Genomic DNA, 20,332 nt, shown 5'->3' on the forward strand with positions numbered 1-20,332 from the left:
GAAGAAAAGCTGACTTCTAGCTCTGGTATTTTTTGTGAAGGTCAAGTCCTTACTGGTGATGCTTTTTAATAGCCATGGCTATGTATTAGGCTTCAGCTACTTTAGAAAAACAGCTTTTCATGTGTATTTTTCTCTCAACAAATAACAACAACAAACAGAAAAAAAAATATAACCATGTCACCTTAGTAGTGGATTTCAGATTGATTTGCTAAGGGAAGAAATGGTCATCATTTTGAAAAGGAATTATTTATAAAGGGCGGGATTGTTACTGCCCTGTTTTCGGTTAATGGGGAGAAAGCAAGACATTCCCTTATGACCTGCTTATGTTATCCACATTACCGGTCTGCTCCTCAGAGTGGGAAATCAAGAAGAAAAAGGCATGATCAGAGATCTACTGATGTTCCCCCTTCCAAAATGTGTTGGGCAGCAGGGAGAAGCTCATTTCCAAGTGGCAAAGGCCTAGAACACGTTGCTACTTCTTGGTTCAGAACATCACCATGGTGTTAAGTTGTGGGTTTGACTCTCAGTTATTCCCTAGTCTGTCTATGGATTACACAGACAAAGAGTAAATCTTTAATCTAGCCCGTTAAAACTGATTACTCGTGCTCTGACTCAAAAAGATTTTAAATCAATAGAATCAGTAAACTTCTTGTATATCTTATTCTTCTTTCCTGTGTCTCTTTCCTGTTTAGAATCACTTAAATCTTTCTGTAAAGAATCTGAAGCAGGAACTTGCTAGACTTGAGTTTGACAGCATTAACTGGAGCTCCAAAGCAGAGAAGTATGAGGAAGAGCTATCACGCAATTTCCAACTCTGTACCACTCAAGAGGACATAAATGAGGTCAGTTAGAGAAATCCTGACATGCTAAATGTCTGTCAAAAGAGCTATTCCGTGCTATAATGTGTATTGCTATTTACCATAGCCCTAAACTTAAATGAATTGGGTGTCAGTGACATTTGCTACTTGTCACATGCCCTGCATAGCTGATTTGTGAAGTATAAATCATATATGAGATTGTCACAGTTGATRAAAATCCACTGCAAAATAATTGTAAAGCTTATTTTCCATTTTGGTAGCAATTATGGTGTTTTATTGCATTTTAATTTGGAAATGTCGTCTTGTCTGACTAGGTTTAATACCTTTCAGAGCTAATTGTTGAGCAATATAACTGAAATAATACTGAATTGTCCTGTGGTATGTTTTTATTTAGTTAGATACTATTTTTGCTATAAGTTAGTATTGAACATGTTTCCTAAACAAACACTAATATATCTGTATATGCATTAATCTGTATATATGCTGCTATTTTTCTTCCACGAGTATTTATAATTAATTCTATTAAGAGATCAAGAAACTAGATGATCAACTAGTTCAAAAATGCTGAAGTTATAAGTAAATTTGCTTCAATATTTTTTAATTCTGTTAATTTTAACAATTTTAATGTGTTAGTTTTAACAATTTTAATTAKTCTGACAGTATTGTGAATATCAAGCAGACCTGTCTTAAATAACAATTCCTTTACCATCTGTCAGGTCTAAGCAAATAATTATTTCACTTTCTGTGTGAGCAGAAAGGAGCAGCTGTTAGTGTCTGTCAGAGCCTGAAGAGCCAACCAGGTGGTTTAGTTGTGGTTAACCGGGGCACAAACCAAATTTTAAAGCTGGGGGAAGATACTTGAAATTCTACCGCAACTGCTTAAATTCCACTATGTATAATATGGTGGCTTTAAAATATAAGTAAAGCATATGAGTCAGGGTTGTTGGGGAATATGACTCAGTGGTGCCTGAAAATACCATGCTGTGATCACAAGCTAGCTATGTCACAAATACATTAGTGTTACTTTAAGCAGTAAGGAAGCAAATACTTACGTTTATAGCAAAGTAGTATCTGGTATGWGTTTTGAAATAGTCTTGAAGGACCAAAGAGTAAAATATGTATTTTTGTGAGTCTGCTCAAAGAGAAATTGCAGAAGCAAGAAAGGACTTATGCCTGCCCTCTAAATCTTTGTAAACTATAAGGAAAGTTCATATGACATTTGAGATTACCAGTGTGGGCTTCCTGCCTCACTAACTAGATTGGATAACAGCTTGTGAAGAGCTGCAGCTCATCACTGCCCCGCAGTCGTTTGTAGCACAGTTTATAGCTTTGTGATAGAGCTGAGTCAGTCCAGTAAAACTTGACATTTCTGCATGCCTGCATGTAACCTGCAACAGAAGAGTAACAGACCCTGAGCTCTTAGCGCTCTCCCTGGTCACGTCCTTTATTAAAGCCTGAAAATGTGGATTTCAAGTGCAGAGGATACTGACCTTTTGTGGTTCACAGATCAGCAGAAATTGATAATTCACAGAATATATCTCATCATTACAAATGGTGATGTGCTCTTTGATGAGCACAAAATTCATGACCACTAATAAACTGAGTAACTTTTTTTTTCCCTCCTGCTTTCTGGCTGACTTTAATGTTTGTCCCTTTGAACAGCTATTTTTAGTCACCCTACTTTTATGAGCTTTTTTAATTACTAGAGTTACTACAAGTTTTTGTGGGCATAAAAAGGAAGAGGTGCTTAACATCGCTGAAGTACCTTCAAAAAGTTTCACAGAGGAATTGAAGTATTACTGAAGCTTTAGTATTAATACAAATATTTCAAAAGCAGATTTGTATCTTTTTTTTTTCCTCATTTATTCTCTGCTTCTTGTGTGATAAATCTCAGCAATTGACATCCAGCTCCCCCTCCTGCCTGTGGGTCCCCACCCCTGCCAGGCCAGCCATAGCTGGGAACAGCTGCCTGATTAATTGCTCTGACACAATGGACAAGTTGCACACTTCCATCAGGCTGCTGGGCTGAAGTCTCTCAAGTATCAGGATGTATAGTTTCTTTAGCATTTCTCATTCCATTTTTCAAGGAATGAGGAAAAGCTGAGCTATGTTAAGTTTTTTCTAAATATTAAGAGTCTTTTACTCTTCTTAGTACAATTGCTGGTGTTGAAAAGGATTTCTGCGTATATGTGCTGTGAGGGGATCAACTGAATCAAGTCTGAGTTGAATCTGGYTTTCCACTGAGGCTAGAAGAGTGACAGCAGCTGCAGACCTTTGACATACGAGCCATCGTGTCTGAAACAAGGCGATCTGATATCGTGTACTGCTCTGAGRAGAGCCTCTGGCCTTATAAATGATCCCTAACAAATGTACATGCATTAATAAACATACATAATAAACTAAAATAAACTTACTCATCTCTTGTTTTCCTCAAATAAACCAGCAAATAAAACCTCTGTATTCTGAGCACAAAATACCRTTCTACAGAATGCTGTCAGATAGATTTTTATTATTCTGTATCCTTAGATGGGATAAAAAGCTTAAACTAATTGGAGATCACAAAGCTGGTGAGAGAATTCCCTTCTTTCTCATGACACTGAGTGAATGCCATCTGTCTGTCCGTTGCTGAAATCATGGGTAGATGAAATGAAAATGAAAAATATATCCCTCAATGCATAAGCATTAGTATGTAGTAATACTACAACTACTACTAATGATTATTAGCTGTTCCACTAGCAATAGTTACAAAAGGAGCATTCATTACTCCCTAGGTTTGGAAAAAATATCTTTATGACTCTGATATTCAAAACAAAACCCTCAAATATGTTAAGTTAAATATCAAGTTGCAGGTATGACCTAAACATATCAACACTAATCAAATAAGTAGACTTACTTTCATTGTATGTGTCTGGAGAAATGGACTGTAAAGCATTTTGAATGATATATTTCTCTTATATTGCTTCCTTTAATGTAAATCAGCATAATTTATTGTACACATAGAATACATAATTCTCATATTGGAGGCATTTAAAAACAACTTTAATATATAAAAAGATATATTTGCATTTCAAAAAAATTGACTTGCAGATGAAAAATATTGAAATAACATAGTATTTTATACCCAGTAAAAGTTCATAAAACCTTAAGAATAATTTAACTGTGCATTTGGTATGCTTATTTATAGCACATGACTTACATAAAGACTGAAATGACTAAGTACATAGAAGTAAAAATGTAACAACTATGCAGTATAACTCATTTTCATGGTGTATATAAACATAGAAAAATTCTCTATCAAATCTAATGTAACTAAATTTAACATTGATTTTCTCAGCTGGTGTAGGTCCGCCTAAGAATCTTGAAATGTGTAAATTCTCCAAAATTGCAACTAATGGGTCACCTTAAACTATATCACAATGAGAGTCATTTTCTCTACCGTTGTTTGCATCACCAGGCAGTACTGACTGGTAACAGTACTCGTTGAGTACACAATTTATGTAGCTGTAGTTAAATTACTTTTTTTTGAGTATTTGTTAACCAGAACTTCTCTAATATGCCACCATACTCAGAAAATCATTATTTTAAATACAAATACTCATATATTCTACATCTTGATCCTGAAAAGAGCTGAATTCCTCTTTGCTTGCTGCAAATAATCCTACTGAGATGTTTTGACTATAACAGTGTATAAAATTAAGGTCAAGTGTAACTTTCATAACAAGGGCTTCCAATATTATTCCTTTGCTAATTAATATTATTTCCCTTCAGCTTATTTCCTGTTCATTAACATTGTTGCAGAGCAATCCGTAGCTTTTACTATGATTATAGAATCATGGAATGTAATTTAGGTCAGAGAGGACCTCATCTACCCTTAAAATAAATTCTGACAAATATGAACTTTCTTCTCCCCTTCAAATGGTTCTTGAGGAGTAGTTCACAATATAATGATAAATTCCTATTTGAACCTCCCAACTCTACCCCAAAAAAGTGATATAAACTAAATATAGAAGAAGGATACTTGCAAAAAAAATCAGTTCTACATGTCCAAAGCTAGATAGATTATTTTTCTGGAAGGTAAGCATGGGTAGCCATTTCCATGGCTATCATTTTTCACTGTTGAAATACATACAGTATCTGAAGATTGTGTTCTGCCTGTAGTTAAAAGCAATGGGAACCTAAAGGGAGTTTTTACGCAGAATCTCTGAACAAGTATCTAATCATATTTTATCTCACTTTTTTGCACCAGCTGTTCTAAAAACAAAGCTTAGTAATCAGAGCAAATACAGATCCTTACGTGACTGCTGTCCTCTTGCTATAGATGTGTTGCCTGTAGTCATATAGTCAACTGTAATCTTGCAGAAACAAATTGTGCTACCATATATTTTCAGTTATTTATAACCAGTTATTTAATTAGTTAATATTGATTCTGAAAGGTTATGAGTTTCCAGTGTTGTTAATAAATTGAGACATTAAGGATACTTAATGATATGCTTTACAGTGTCACTAATTTCTATATCAAATTCTCAGCGTTTACATTGTTGCCTTTTMAATTTCTCTTGAGAAAAGCTATAGTAACGTGTGCTTTTTTACTGAAAAATATGCTCGCTCTATTTCAGCTCAGAGAATCATTTAAGGATCTTAAAAAGAAATTCAACAATTTGAAGTTTAACTATACTAAGAAAACTGAAAGAGCTCGAAACTTGAAAGTACTTAAAATACAGATTCAGCAAGTTGTTATGTGTGCTGAGAAAATACAGGTAATATTAGAAATCTTAGTTTTGATGAAAACTTCATGTGTTAAAGTATTTTGACCTATGCTAAGTAGATGATATGAGATGCAAAGTATATTGTGAGTCTCCCTGTCAATCCTTGTGATCTCCTTTTTCTGTCTTGTCTGTCAAAATCAGTCAGATTTTGATTATTTCCAAGGATGGAGACTTCACAGCCTCTCTAGGAAACCTGTTCTAGTTTGTCAGTGATACTACTTGCATCAAATCTTAAACCATATGTCAATACTGGAGGATATAAATGTCTACGGTGCTTAAGTGAACCTGAATTTTGTCTTAATAGGCTTAGCAATACTTTTTTTCCTGTGCGGATTCAATGAAAGGTTTGTTCAACCTTAAGGTCTTATGTCTTATTAATGCAGATATTTATTTATAAGCTGAGCGCTTAACTCATTTCCATCTTTAACAGGTATAGTTTATACTTTGTTTCTAGAAACAAATATTTTTGTTAAAATATTTAATATTGCTACATCTTTCAAACAGATTCTTACAAAGAAGATGGATAATTTAGAGACGAAAGTCATTGATTCTGTGGCAAACCAACCTAACGCTAAAGGCAAAGCCCTCTTAGGATCAGTCAGTGAGTTACAAAAACAGCTGAGTGACTTTGGCCAAGTTGTGCAGGATTACAAGCAAAATCTGGATCTCGTGGAGCATCTGCAACAGATGATGGAAGAGGTACTAGTAAACCTGAGAATTCCACTGTGGCTGTAGTAAGGAGCTAAGGCTGTGCTAGATAAAAGTGCTTATAACTACCTCAGGCAAAATATGTGGCTTTCAAAAGTAGCAGCTTAGTGAAAATCTGGATTTTCTTCAACTTTTTCTTTACGATTTTGTAGAGAAAGGGGAAAAGGCAAATAACTTTACCATATTTTTGCCCGGCTACATGTAAGAATGTGTTCTCCACCTCCATATGGTATTCATAGTGATTCAACATATTAATCTTCATACTTCTGAGCACTTTTTTTTTTTTTTTGCAAACGTGTTCTGGGGTAACACAAGTGCTGCAAGGGCTTCTTTGGTAGCTGTCAAATCACAAGATCCAGGTCACCACAAGTCCCTCTTTACTAGTTGTTAGCAAGAGCTCTCTGTGTGGTACATAAAGTCAGAAATGAAATGCAAAATATTCAATTCCTTAACAAGCAGCATATAAAATACCGTAATTTCTGTGTGGTATATTTTTACTGAAGGTGCAGTCTGTTTAAGTCTTTCTCCAGCTTTATTTTAATATATCCAAGGACTGCCTCATGCATTGTTTAAAAAAAAAAAAAAAAAAGAGAGAGAGAGGAAGAAAGCCTTAAAGCAGTATTATCTCTTGCCCTCTTTTGTTGGTGCATCTGTTGTGAGTCAAGCACATTCCTATCATCGTTGTTTATTTTTAGAATTAATTCTGTTCAGATTTCCAGAGTGATCTGAAGACATGATGGGTGAATTCCCTTAATGATAGATCATAACACTATATTTTGGTCTAAAGCTACCAGTGTTCAGTGATCTGAAAAATGTACCATTTCATATATTATTAGCAAAATAATTTAACGGCTGTACATTAACTTTTATAATCTATCCATAGCTAAACTTTCAACTGTTGACTTACTTTAGAAGTATAAAAAGGTACCTTTTACTCAGTAATTTTCTTTCATGGGATAGGCCCAGTTTTAAACAGTAATTTTAATGATGATTAAAAATTGTGACTATTAGTTGCTTGCCATAAAGTGCAATACTGATAATGCTGAAATGAATACCAGATTCTGTCATATTCTGTCCTATTGCTAAGCAAAAGTGATTATTAAGAGTATGTTCTAAAGCCCATTCTTGTCTGCAGAAGGACTCTCAACAACTTTAATGTTTGCTGAAAATAAACCCTGTTTCCCAGTAGAGTAGACCTAATCAATCTTTCCTCCTTTATACAGGTAAAGCTGTGGCCAGGATATGAGGTCTGGGGAATTAGCCAGCTGATATTTGAGATGGAAAGAACTCAGAGATGTGTATTTGCAGAAGCATTAACTGATAAAGAACATCACCGTACTTGTATAACAAGCACGGTACTAACATTTAAAGAAAATGCAGCAGCTATTAATGTTCCAAAGAATATTGGTAATGAACAAATGTTTTGCAGGTTAAGTTGTTACAGGAAGATTTAGAGTGCAGCATGTCATTAATTATTGAAAGTTGAAAGAGTAGTTATGTCCATACTAGAAAAGCTTGAACTCCTGTATACTTGTTTGTATGCATACGCATTCTCTTTATATATTATTCTATATTGATATTATATTATTCTATTATGAAGTATAATATAATTTTTAATGTAGTGTTTCTATTCTTCCAAATGCACCTCAGTGTCAATTTTGGTTTGAAGATRCGAGTGCAACAGTAGTTAGAGTTCACAAGTATTCTTCAGAGTGTAAAACAAGAGAAGCAATAGAGTCTCTCTACAAGCAATTCAATAAGTTTATTCAGCCCGCAGTGCCTCAACAGGAAGAAAAAATTCTGGAGATTATGGAGCTTGCTAAACGATTATATGGTGAGGAGCTATGTGGTAATGTAATGTGTAAAAAGCATAATAGTTTAGGATAGGAGCAAGCAGATTTCCTATTTATTTAAGAAGAAAACACCATGAAAAATCAAATGTTGAGGATTGACTGGAGAGCTGAAATATTTCAGAATAATTATTAAAAATACAAATATTAAAATACTGGAAAGCTGGTAGTTGTTGCGCTTTTTGAGTTCACCTGGAAATCTAAGCATGGATGTCCTTGTAATATTTATGAGTTTGGAAATAAGACTTCATGGCTTGTGCTRTTTCCTGACAGGAAAGCCTTTGAATTCAAAGTATATTACCATGCTACTCTCCCTGCTGTGTGAGTGAGCCCTGAGTTACAATTACACTACYATTACCTACTGATATTTGATCATTAATTTAAGTATTATTTTAACACAAAATATGGACTGTTCCGTAAATACTTTATTTGCAATTGCCTTGTTTTGAAACATTACTGACCAATGAGACTTGAGGTCAACAAATTTGAAGATCTGTGGTTTTCCTGCTTGCCGTGTTCATGTACTTGTTGAAGTTGCTTAATCCAAAGGTAAAGTATCTATACAAATGGGCAAGGATGTTGTAGCCTATAAAGAAAAGTAGTAAATCTGATGAAATGTCACCAAAGTCGAACAGGACTTTTAAGTTCCTCTAATTTAATGTCAAAAGCCTATTTAAAGAATGCTGATGGTACTTACTTTTCTATCTTTTGAATATTTAAAACATTCCTGTTTAAAAAAAAAAAAAGGAGCTGGGAGAGTGGATTCCTGACACCAGCTCATTAGGAAGTGTAAGAGAGAGAAGTTGCTTTGTGTTCTTTAAATTTTTGCATGGAAAAATGCTTCCCCGTTCCACTACTTTTGCAGAAACTATGAAGGTCCATCTCAACTAAGGTAATAATAGGTAGAAAAGCATATTTGTTCTGTATCATAAAACTCCTTCAGCAAAACTAAACTTAGATTAATATTATTGTAGTATTGTGGGATTAGAAATTGCATTAACTGCTAAACRTCTATTTGAGATATTCTGTGTTGTTGCTATTTTCCCTTTGCAGGTATTGAAGAAGGAAAAAAATATGCTGAAAAGACTATATCGAAGTACAGAGAAGTTCTTAATTCTATTGATGAGTTATGTAGATCTCTGGGAGAACTTAAGGAAATTCAGGTATTTTTCCTGGGAATTATCACTACTGTGATGTTCTCTGAAATCTCTTGATTTTGAACGACAATTTTGAAAAATTTCTGAAGACTTCATAAACTACTGTATGCTTTTCCAGATTTCTGCTATATTTGTACTTGTTTGTAAGAAGTTGTGCAGTCTTTGAGATTTAAGTTAGGCCTAAGTATTAGCCAAAAAGAACGAGATGGTATAAAGTAGCTGATCATTTGATCAGCTACTTGAAGTAGCTGATGAAAGCTGAGTTAACTCAAATCACAATGAATATGAATTATCCCTCTGGAAAATAGAGGGATGGAGTAAAAGGCCGATGAAAATTGATATTCCAGCTGCTTGTTTTATGCGTAAAAGACCTTAGACAGATTTGAACATTCTAGGGATTCCAGAGTGATTCTTTCCTCTGCAGACCTGACCTTCCAAAATGTCTTTCTGGAGGATTATTTTTCCTTATCCTCATTTTTTCTAGTAGTTTGACTCCTAATCCTTTATTTTCCTTTAGTTATTCTTGATACAAATTTGTTTAATATCCTCAGATTCTTGRCCAACTGTTTGACTTAGTCTGTGGTATCCTATGTTTTCCTCATCTCAGAGAAGTTCTCTTCAGCTTTGAAAAAATGAGTCTTTGCTTATCCTGAAATGAATAAGATTTGCTGAGTATATCTGCCATAAGAAATTTACACCACTTCTGGTATTTTTAGAGATTAGATTTCACTTTTTTTTTAATCCTATGTTGTTCAGAATGTAACACAGTTTATTAATTACCAATTACTTATAGTTATTAACAATAACTACCTTATTTAATTTCCTTTTTTACATGACAGAAATGTGAATTTGCTGAAGAGTTGGCTGCAGTACAAAAAGCAGAAACAGGAAATGATCAAGATGCATGTACGGATACTACTGAAGACAAAGTAGGRGAACAAAGGCAAAAGGTTAGTTATATTTTCTGGACCAGAAATCTGTTTCTTAAAAGACTGGTATGCTGTTGAAGATGCTTGCTTTTTAGTCTAGAGCCGCCCTTAAGATTGGTGTCATTGRTGTACTCATTTATCTTCTTTTCCTCTCTCCTTTTTAGTCCCCGCTTTACCTCCCAACCAAACTCCATGTTCTTCCTGTCTCCTTTCATTGTTTCAGCCTTCCTTTTACTGAACTTTATGTGGAGTAGGCTGTGGATGGATGATGAGATCGATGATTGTCTCTGAAAGTAGTTTTCYGTTTTAGTCACTAAACTATTGTTGCTGTTCTCCATTCTCTTCCTCACCTATATGTCATCTTGCATGGCACTGTATTTCCTTTTTTTTCATAYACATACCAGTATTCCTTTTGGCTTGTTACCATAGTATTTCTAATATAACCATCCTGAATGCAACCATTCCTCCTTCTCCTAAAGGAAAGCAGACTTTGCTCTCTCCTTTCCAATCAGACTTACTGGACATGGAATGTAATAACAGGAACTACTGTCACTATTTCGCAGAACACAGAATTTTTGTTTTTCCCTGAGGGACAAGATATAAATTCAGTAGAATTATAAGTGCTTCCCTCAGAGCTCAGAATTTGAGCTAAGAAATGGTAGGCAGGAATTTTTTTTTTTTTCTCTGGTCAATTATTAAATTCTTCATCAGGAAAACGTTAACATTTAACATTTTTCTTTCAGGTTAGATCAGATATTTTACACTTGAATTCAGAAAGCATTACAGAGAAGAAAAACTATACTCGTTCTCCTTCTGGGAACACTAAACAGGTATCTGCTGTTCATTTTGATAGTCACTCTTTTTAAAAAATAAATTGGTAGTTGTTCTTGTATACTCTCAAAAGAATTTTACCTCTCAATCCACTGCTGCTCCGAAATGACTGATTGATCTGCAGAAATTCAGCAAATGTTAACATCCTTTCATTTAAACAGAGAAGGTTCTCCTCTCTGTGTTGAGCCACCACATTATCTCGAGTCTAAGTCAGTGAGAGTTTCACTATTGACTTTAATTTTTGTGAGTGTTCCAAAAGCCCTCAGGTGCCTCACCCAACATAAGACTGTACCCATGTTTTGTATTTTGCTAGGCCACAGTGTTGTCAGTCCTTGCCAGACTGTGCCTCAGCTGCCAAGGAGAGAAGTCAAGGGAATGTGAAACCTCAGATGTGAGGTATGGCAGCTAGGATACTTCTCTACCCTTTTCATCACTCCATACTTCACTTACAGAAGTAGCAGGTTCTTATCACTGGGGCTTTTGTCTTCCATTTCCATCCCTTTTGAGAAAAGGCCTAGCATAGCCTCTCATTCAGGGTTAGCAATATCTAGCTCAAGGCTAGTAGTACTCAGTTTTGCATATGCTTTTGAGAAATTGCAAGAGAGGTTTCTTGTATTAGTTTGTTTCAGTGAGAACTATCACACAATCTAGATCTTATCATGGTGCATTCATCATCATGCTCCTTTGATCCCAGGTGACATAACAGGGCTGAAGGTCCTCCTGGTGGCCAGGCTTGTCTGACAGCATGCCCCTCATCTTCCCCACTGCAAAGGATTTTCCCCAGTTCATTTTCCAGCAATCTCTGGAATAATTACATTCTATTTTTAATGAAAAAAAATGAATACACACAGTAAAGAATAAGTAACACTCCGTAGATATTGTGGTTTCTTTGAGCAATTGGAAAAGAAGTTGGTCAAATATTTCACCAAATTGGAAAGTGGATTATTACTTATCTCATTTATACCTATGATATATTCAATTTGAGAGACATTTGGGGATAAGACTTCATTGGGAAATTTTGTAGAAAGGAGTTTAATATCCAATATTGAAGGTGATTTTACTGCTGAATTAAGTGATTTAGACAAAGGGTATGCAGTAAAATTCTAGCTTTCTTGTTTATCAGTAGGTCTGGCATKGCACACATAGCTTTGTAATAACACAGATATTAAGCTAAAAAAAAAAGGAAGGTACTTATCTGCTTCTATATTAAAACTATCATCTATWATTACCTTTTAGTTTTGTTTACTTTGTGTTTGGATTCAGTTGCATTTAGAGCAATAACGCAAAAATAGAGGCCTGATGAATGTGCCAGTATAYTTTTGTGATGGGTATTGCCAGTTGTATGTGGTTCTGAGAGCAATGATTTCCTGAATATCACCTGGTTGATTTGGTGCGGCTATAGGTGATAGAGGCTTTGCCTACTAGATTAAGATTTTTTGTGTAGAACTTAACAAGAATAGAATTCCATAAGTAAACATTTTGAACACCTTTGTGAAGTAAGGATGAATATGTGAGTATATAAGAGGCACAGAACTAATTAATACCAGATAATAAACCAGATAAGGTCTTGTTGCTTTGCTGTTGAAATTAATGAGCTCCTGTGCCATGAACACTCATTCTGAAATAAATGTGTGCTTTTTTTTTTTTTAGTATCAAAGCTAATAAAAATAATTTTAACAGGCAAGATCTTGAAACAACTGACACAGGAGGAAAAATGTAAAATGGTTGGAAAATATCTGAAAGATACTGATTTAACACCATAAATTTGAAATGTAACTAGTGATCCTCTTTCTTTAAGAATCAAAATTGCAATAGCTTGATTCTTAAGTTTATATTGTTGTGTATCTGCTTCCCATCAGATGTAATTATGCCATCTCTTCCCCCTATCCTCCTAATTACAAGTAAACAGCACTTAGAGGAAATATATCCACAGGCTCTTACTGTTTAGGAAAGAGGATACTTTACACTTTGTTTTTACTATTATAATAATCAGTATCTAAGTACTTGTACTATAATTTCTGTCAGTCTATTGAGATATTTGACATTYCAGTTATATATTGCATGTTAATGATGGTTGTTTTCTAGATATTTCCTCCTGCTTCTCAGAACTGATTAATTTGGCTTAATTTAAAGAAATTTTTCTAATACTGTTGCTATCTTTTGCATGAATTGTTGATTGGTATATTGATAACTCCTCTCTCCTTTTTTTTTTCCTTTCCTCCACTTCTCTTCTTTCCMCTTCTAATTCAAGGAAAGGAATAAACTGGCCAGTATTCCAGTTATCTGCCCAGCTGGTGAGGATTTTGTTTCACAGGATACAGAGCTGTCATCTTCAGCCAAAGAGGATAGTTTACAGACTGAGTTCCTGACAGAAGAAATACCCTCTGGAGATGAATATGAGTGTATATCACCTGATGATATCTCTTTGCCACCACTTTCCGAGACACCAGAATCCAACGTCTTGCATTCTGAAACAGAGCTGGAAGAGCAGTGCTGCTGTAGTACTCATAGCCTGCTCCTGTCAGCTCCTGTCAGCTCCTATAGCTTGCACATGCACAAAGATGTTAGCTGTAAAAAAGGTGCTGAAGCGTCTGATCTCTTAACAAATTCTGCTTATGCTGATGCTACAAACAATAGAATGGAGAGCCCATCAGATCAGCTTGAGAAATGTTGTATGTCTTCAATAGATTCTTTTCCCAAAGTCAGAGGGGAATCTCCTCTGACTCACTGCTCACAAGAAATACCTGAAGCTAGCGCTGCTTCCTGCACAATAAATGCCAAACCAGCACATAGCGTGATAAGTGAAATGTGCGAAACTCACCTGAAATACCTTGAACAACACCATAACAAAAGCATGTCAGAAACACAAGAACAATTGCATGACTTTAATAACTTTACTAAACCCCAGGATGGGCTGCATGCTTTGCCTGATGCATTCTCAGGTTTCGTGTTTCAATCAGACACCAGCAGAAGCTGTCAGAGGCAGATGGTCACCCGAGAAGAGATTAGAAGTGCATCAGAAAAGAACAGCATGGCCAGCCTTTCTGGACAGGCGCCTAACTTCTCCCAGCTTCTGTCTAACATAACCGTCATGGAAGGTTCTCCGGTAACTTTGGAAGTAGAAGTAACAGGATTCCCAGAGCCTAAACTGACATGGTGGGTAGCTTATAATAAGAAGAACTAAATATACCTACAAGTAAGACAAATTGAATGACATATAACTAAATTAATCTATACATTAGAATAATTGACTTGAGTCCTTTTACTATCCACACATCTGCATGGCTCTCACTTTAAAAGTTTTGACAATTAACCTATTTGAAATAATCTCTCTGCACTTAATTTCATGAATAATTGAAGTATCAAGCCATTGTAAGCATATCAACTAAATCAAATTTCTTAAATACAGCATATACTTTTTATGTTCATTCTTACTGACATTCCTTATCTCTAACAATTTGTCAGAAAATGTCCACTCCAGATTTACTGTATATGAATTCCTCTGCATTGTCTCAGCAACTTGTATATTTCTATGTATAACACACAAATATGTATTTATAGCCACTACATACACACACATGCACACATATAAGAGTTACCAAAAACTGGAGAGGTGTTATATGTATAAAATTCCTAAATGTCTGTACTAGAGCACTAGTTTTGTATTATATATTTTCCTCTCTCTCTCTTTTTGAATTGCCTAATGTCCTGTGAGAATGCTTTATACTCTCTTTGCTAGAGATGTAATATAAATACATTTTAAGATGACTTTTCAAAAATCCTCTGCCTATTTCAGTCTCTGAAATAGAGACACTGAATAGTCTCTGAATAGAGACTGAAATAGCAGTGGAATTTCAGCATTAGTCCTCTGTGTGCTGACATATTTTGATTAAATTTTATTTCACTTGCTGTATTCTCATCTTTCCCAGCAGAAGCCTTTCTTTTCAATATATTACATTGAGATAATATATTCCTCCTAATATATTTCCTGTCACATTGCTGTATGCTTTCTGAACCAAGTAAATGAGGGGAATACTTTATGTATYTGAAGACAGATTCAGAGAGTTTTATATGTTGCTTGTTTTATATTTTGCTTGTTCATCTTAAGACCCTATTCCCATGGGATGAAAATGGATTAATTCAACACCTTATTAGAAAAAAACATTGTTTCAATGCAAAACTGAGGGTCCAATCCTTTATTCTACTGAGGGTCYAGTACTGAACACAGTCACACACAACTGTGACTTTCCCACTTCCCCATGAAGGACCATTTTCAGAACCACRGGACTTGCATTTTCTAGTATGAAGAATATATTATCCAGCAATTTAAGTCATTTAAAAATACATGCATATTGTAATTGTTTTAAAATAGGGATGAGGACACTGTAACTAACTCCATCTCTTACTGTCAAGTTAGTGTTATAGAGATTGTCTGAATTGGGGAAGTTCTGCTTAGCATGTAGTGATATAAATCTGACTTGAAAACTGCCTCTCTGCTTCAGGTACAAGAAGGGCCAGAAACTGACTGCAGATGGGCACTTAAAGCTTTTACAAAAGGAGACAAGGCACATGTTGTTCATTCAGAAGGTGTGTGATAAAGATGCTGGCCTCTATGTTGTTCGGGCTAAAAATTCTAGTGGTACTGTCTCATCAAGTGCCATTCTCCATGTGCAAGGTAACAGGCCACCTATCACAAGAATAGACTGGATAACGCTGTGTGTCATCTATATTAGCATATCACTAATGTACTGGCTATTCACTTAAATACAGTATTGACTGCACTGGATTTAACTTGACAACCTGAAATTGAGCATCTTACTGCATCTTTCACAAACTGTACCAAACTGCTTTTATGTCACCCTTGATATTTTGCTTGTTTCTTAATACCAGTATTATGTTTGTTTTYCTTTGTCATAGTGATGTGTAGATAAAAAGTCAAAAATATTTTCTRGGATCTGAGGCAGAGTACTGTATTTAAAAATTTTGACATTAAAAGAATTGAGAACAGTTTTAATGTTTATAGGCATCACATGTTAAAATGAAGATGTATGGGATCAGTGTATATTTCAGAGCAATGGGTATTTTAGAATATACTTACGATTTTGAGGAGAATGAAATTTTTTGAACACCATATGTGTTATTTGTTCAATGCCATTTTTCTCATACACATTTTAAATAGTTTTCTTTCTGGGATAAGGCTCCTTAGACAATCATAACATGCATGATTGCACTAGCATAAAACTACATCAGAAAAATGCAGATAGTCTTAACAGATGAAAGCTCCAGCACTTCTAATAGGGATATACCTGCCTGCACTGGGAGAATTTGACCAAGAATTGTCAGCATTTGTGTAAGTAATCTGCTTAGCATACAGTAGATTAAAATCCCAAAATGTCTACAAAATAAGGCTTTTCAACGTACCTGTCTACCTGCTGCTTATGTTGKTAGTAATTCTTGTGATACTTTCTCTGCCTTCTTATAAAATATATCAATATTTCAAATATTTCAAATTACTAAATCGTTAATGTGAAGAAAAGTATTAGCTTAAGTGAGCATCTGTGCACATTTAAAATTTCAAACAATTAATTGAAGAAATACTCAGAAGAATAATGCACRCCCACATCAAGTAAAGATTGATAAAACCAAAATATCTGTGCCAATATAAACTTCATTTAAAGATCYTCAAATGTAACCTTTAATTTCTCCTTTATCTCTAGTGCTTGTTCTATTTGCACAACAATTGACAAACTGCATCATATTGCTTGCATATCYGATTTGCAGCATTCATTTTATACATCTGTACAGAAAACTTATATTGAGGAAATATTTACTATCTCTTGCAAAATTTGCAGACAGGAAATAAGCCTTTTACTGCACTGCATACTCTGAGCAGAATATATATTGCAGGAGGTCAGTGAGGGACGGGACTGGACTGACAGTTGGATATTTTGGCTCAGTGACTGCAACTTTATTAAAATTCCTGTAACTTTGAAACAGGAGATGTCCACAAGGCAATAGGAGAGGGAGGAGGAGGTGGTGAGCAGATGGGGGCAAAGTAAACTCTATCTAGAATTGCTCTTTTAGATAGGGGTGATAACTTTCAGAGTCCAGTCATGTCAAAGTGTTTATCCATAAAAAGTCTCCCCAAATGGATCTTTCCATTTCACAAAAAAGTTAATTTTAATAGTTACCATTTTGAATATTAAATTTTCCTGAAAGTAAAATTCAATTTAGTATTTTTATGTCATTATGACTTTATATACTTTTTGTAGTTTTTATAGACAGCAGAGAATCTGTATGAGCAACTTGACTTGCATAAGCATTTTCTTAAGCAGTGTTGTGTTAAGAACATCCCAAATGCCCTTTGGATATGGTATGTAAGGTTCTGCTTACTGCAGAGCTGCCGGTGCTTAATATCCTGAACCCATTAATAATGCACAGGCAGCAGCTGGCAAGTAGATCTGTGATTGGTARGTGAAACAGTAGTCTAATTTAATGCTAGTTAGTTTTGTAGTTTATATTAGTTTTTGTGATCAGGGAATCAGAAGTTACATAATACCGAGATTCAGACTGTCAACATGGTGACCTGACCTCCAACATTCTTCCCGACAGACTGGAAATTATAGCTGTTTAGTATTCTTCATTTCCCTTAGGGATGTTAGCAGACTCATTGAGCCTTGCAGGCAACCAATGCTCTTAAACCTTCTGTTTTTATTCTGAGCTGCAACTCTGTCAAAAGCCAATTATTCAAAAGTTAGAAGTTTTTGTGGACATTTTTTAAAATTGTTTTCTGCCTTTTTTTTTTTTTTTTTTTGAAATTGGAATTGGAAAGTAGCTTGGATCTAGACTAGTAATTGGACCTAACCAGCTCTATAATAACCAGCTCTATAAATTAGAGAGGCAAATAGACAGAATTACCGGAGCATTGTATACAAATCAGAGTAATAAAATAATTCCTTTCCCTGCCAACACTTTCCAATTTGCGACCTAGAATTTGCTGAGCAAGGTATTGCATTTAATTTAATTGCAGATAGTTTTAAATGTACAGCTTTTAATAGGTATGGAGAAATCAAGCACGTTTTTTAATAGCTGTAGCAAGCAAGTTTTTTTATTTAAAGATGGTATTAGAGAGGGAGAGATTACAGATATTGGCARTACAGTAGGATACTGAAAGGTTCTGGGCTGTAATGCTTGCCTTTATAGAGAAATGTGTAATGAATATTGATTACTGYTAGATTGGCAATCTGGATTCTTTTATGTGTATTGATACAGTGAATGAAAATGAGTTCCGAAAATGTTCTGATGGAAAATTGTTGCTCTTTTCAGCTCAGATTATCTAAAACAGTGGCAATTATGTCCTCTATGCTATACTAATATTTGTATGACAGAAAGGCATGCTCACTCACTCTTCAGCAACAAGGTCAAAGTCAAGTTTTTTGCTTTCAGTGTCTTTTTTTATAGTTAATGTTCTGCAAGCTTCAGTTCCTCCTTCACTCTGCAGAAACRGGGAATACACAGGGGTTGCTTTTGCTCTGGTTCTGCAGCTTTGCCCTTTGTTTTACTATACTCAGCTCCCTCTAATCATGGTCACATGATCTACCTTTAAGGATTTGGAGACCCCAAAATATTTACAGCTCTTTCTGCTCATTTGAAAAGCAGATTTAAATATCAGTCTCCCCAATTTTAATGCAGCAGTTTTATCCTTAACCATATTACAAATGTAGCCTCGCTTCCTACTTCCCTGTATGCAGGTTAATAAAGTAAGTGGTGAGCAATACTGCTTGACTGCAAGAAAGTTTTTTTTGGTGGGGTTTTTTTTTTTTTTTTCCTATTCACCTAAAGAAGCAGCCTGACTGTGGGCCCAGCTGTGAGTATTTAGGCAAATGCAGGCAAAGGCTTTTGGTTGATTAGCTAGGGATAAAATGTAGCTGGAGCTGCAATGGAGAAGGTGGCTTTCTCTCAAATGTTTGCTAAAGTGTGCCTATTTTGCTACCCTGATCTGGACGCATTGCTTGGGTAAGACAATATATTTTTCTTTATATATGTTTGTTGTAGCTTAAGGAACCTGTATATTTAAAAAAAAAAAAAAAAACCAGAAAAAAAAACAAAAAAAAAAAACAAGCTCTGCTTTCAGACTTCTTCTGATGAGGTTAACCCATGGTATTCAAGGAAACTGAAGCCCTGCACGTGTGGATGTTTCAGGTAAATGGGGAACATCAGACCCACGCGGTGTTCCTTAATAAAGAGCCTTCTGGGTTTGCTAGAAGATTGGCTAAAACAAAATCTCCAAATAAAATGCGTTTTTTTAATTTAAAGCAATGCTCTACAAATCTAAAGTTATTGAGTAGAGTGGTGTGAATATTGTCTGGCCAGAATCTCAGTCTAACCTACATTTTTGAGAAGATGCAGTTAGGAGAACATAGGGTGGCTTGTTAATAACATATTGTAAGACATTGAGAGCTTTGAAACCATATGCCAAGAGTAAATAGATTAAGAATAACTGTGAGGCAAATAGTAAAAAATAGCTGCTGAAAACAATTTGCATGGCCTCATGTCACCTGTGTGTGAGAGGCTGGGGATGAATGCTGCTTAATAAGCCCAGATCCCTGTGGTTTCTCCACGTGCTGTTTTTGTTCAGAGCTCTGTTTTCCATGTTATGCCTATTGATCATTTTGCAGTAAAATTTGACTTTTTACTATAAATAGTGTAGTATTTAATAATATGGGCTGCAAGTTAGCCTCTGAGTGAATAAGCTTCTTATATAAGCTATGAGAGTGTGACTTCACCTCAAATGTTCTCCAATGTAATGCTAGAATTTTTTCCTTTCCTAGCCTCAATGACTCATGGAACATCTAGCCTAGAAATAATTTCTAATTGATTAGTTGTTGTTACTTATTCTGATATTTCTGTGCAACCTAATGGGAAAACCGTTGCTGAAGTGTATCCATCCATTGTATTTAAGGTTAATGTTACTAGCAGAAGCTGGACTCTCTTTATGAAAGACTTTGGCCTTCAATCAGTACTAGCCTGTATTTCACTGTATTTCAGATGTTTGAAGCTGTTAATTTAGGGTTCTCTTTGAACATACTTTTTACTGTGTAGAAACTGGTCATTTTAGTTTTTAATGTTTGCTGATACAAAATCAAAATGTGTGGGGTTTTTTTTTTTTTCCCTTTAATAAACACCATCCTGGCATGATTTAAAGCTGGACTGTCCAAGGTAATACTAAGCTCTAAAGTATGGACTTCAGCCCAAAACACCAGAAGAGTGTCT

At 35.1% G+C, this 20,332-nt stretch overlaps 1 protein-coding gene across 1 annotated transcript in view; it reads left to right on the top strand.

The window, feature by feature from the left end:
• The window catches only part of CCDC141 (coiled-coil domain containing 141), a 53,182-nt gene that overhangs the window by 28,034 nt on the left and 4,816 nt on the right, over window positions 1-20,332 (top strand). The window contains exons 17-25 of the mRNA XM_026052110.1: window positions 693-842; window positions 5,435-5,575; window positions 6,089-6,283; window positions 7,943-8,126; window positions 9,196-9,305; window positions 10,139-10,249; window positions 10,972-11,058; window positions 13,311-14,215; window positions 15,562-15,734. Coding sequence (XP_025907895.1) covers window positions 693-842; window positions 5,435-5,575; window positions 6,089-6,283; window positions 7,943-8,126; window positions 9,196-9,305; window positions 10,139-10,249; window positions 10,972-11,058; window positions 13,311-14,215; window positions 15,562-15,734 — 2,056 coding nt within the window. The remainder of the gene's footprint in view (window positions 1-692; window positions 843-5,434; window positions 5,576-6,088; window positions 6,284-7,942; window positions 8,127-9,195; window positions 9,306-10,138; window positions 10,250-10,971; window positions 11,059-13,310; window positions 14,216-15,561; window positions 15,735-20,332) is intronic.

Source organism: Nothoprocta perdicaria, unplaced genomic scaffold (assembly GCF_003342845.1).
Source record: "Nothoprocta perdicaria isolate Ctin4 unplaced genomic scaffold, notPer1 scaffold_83, whole genome shotgun sequence".
In the NCBI taxonomy this organism is placed as follows: Eukaryota; Metazoa; Chordata; class Aves; order Tinamiformes; family Tinamidae; genus Nothoprocta; species Nothoprocta perdicaria.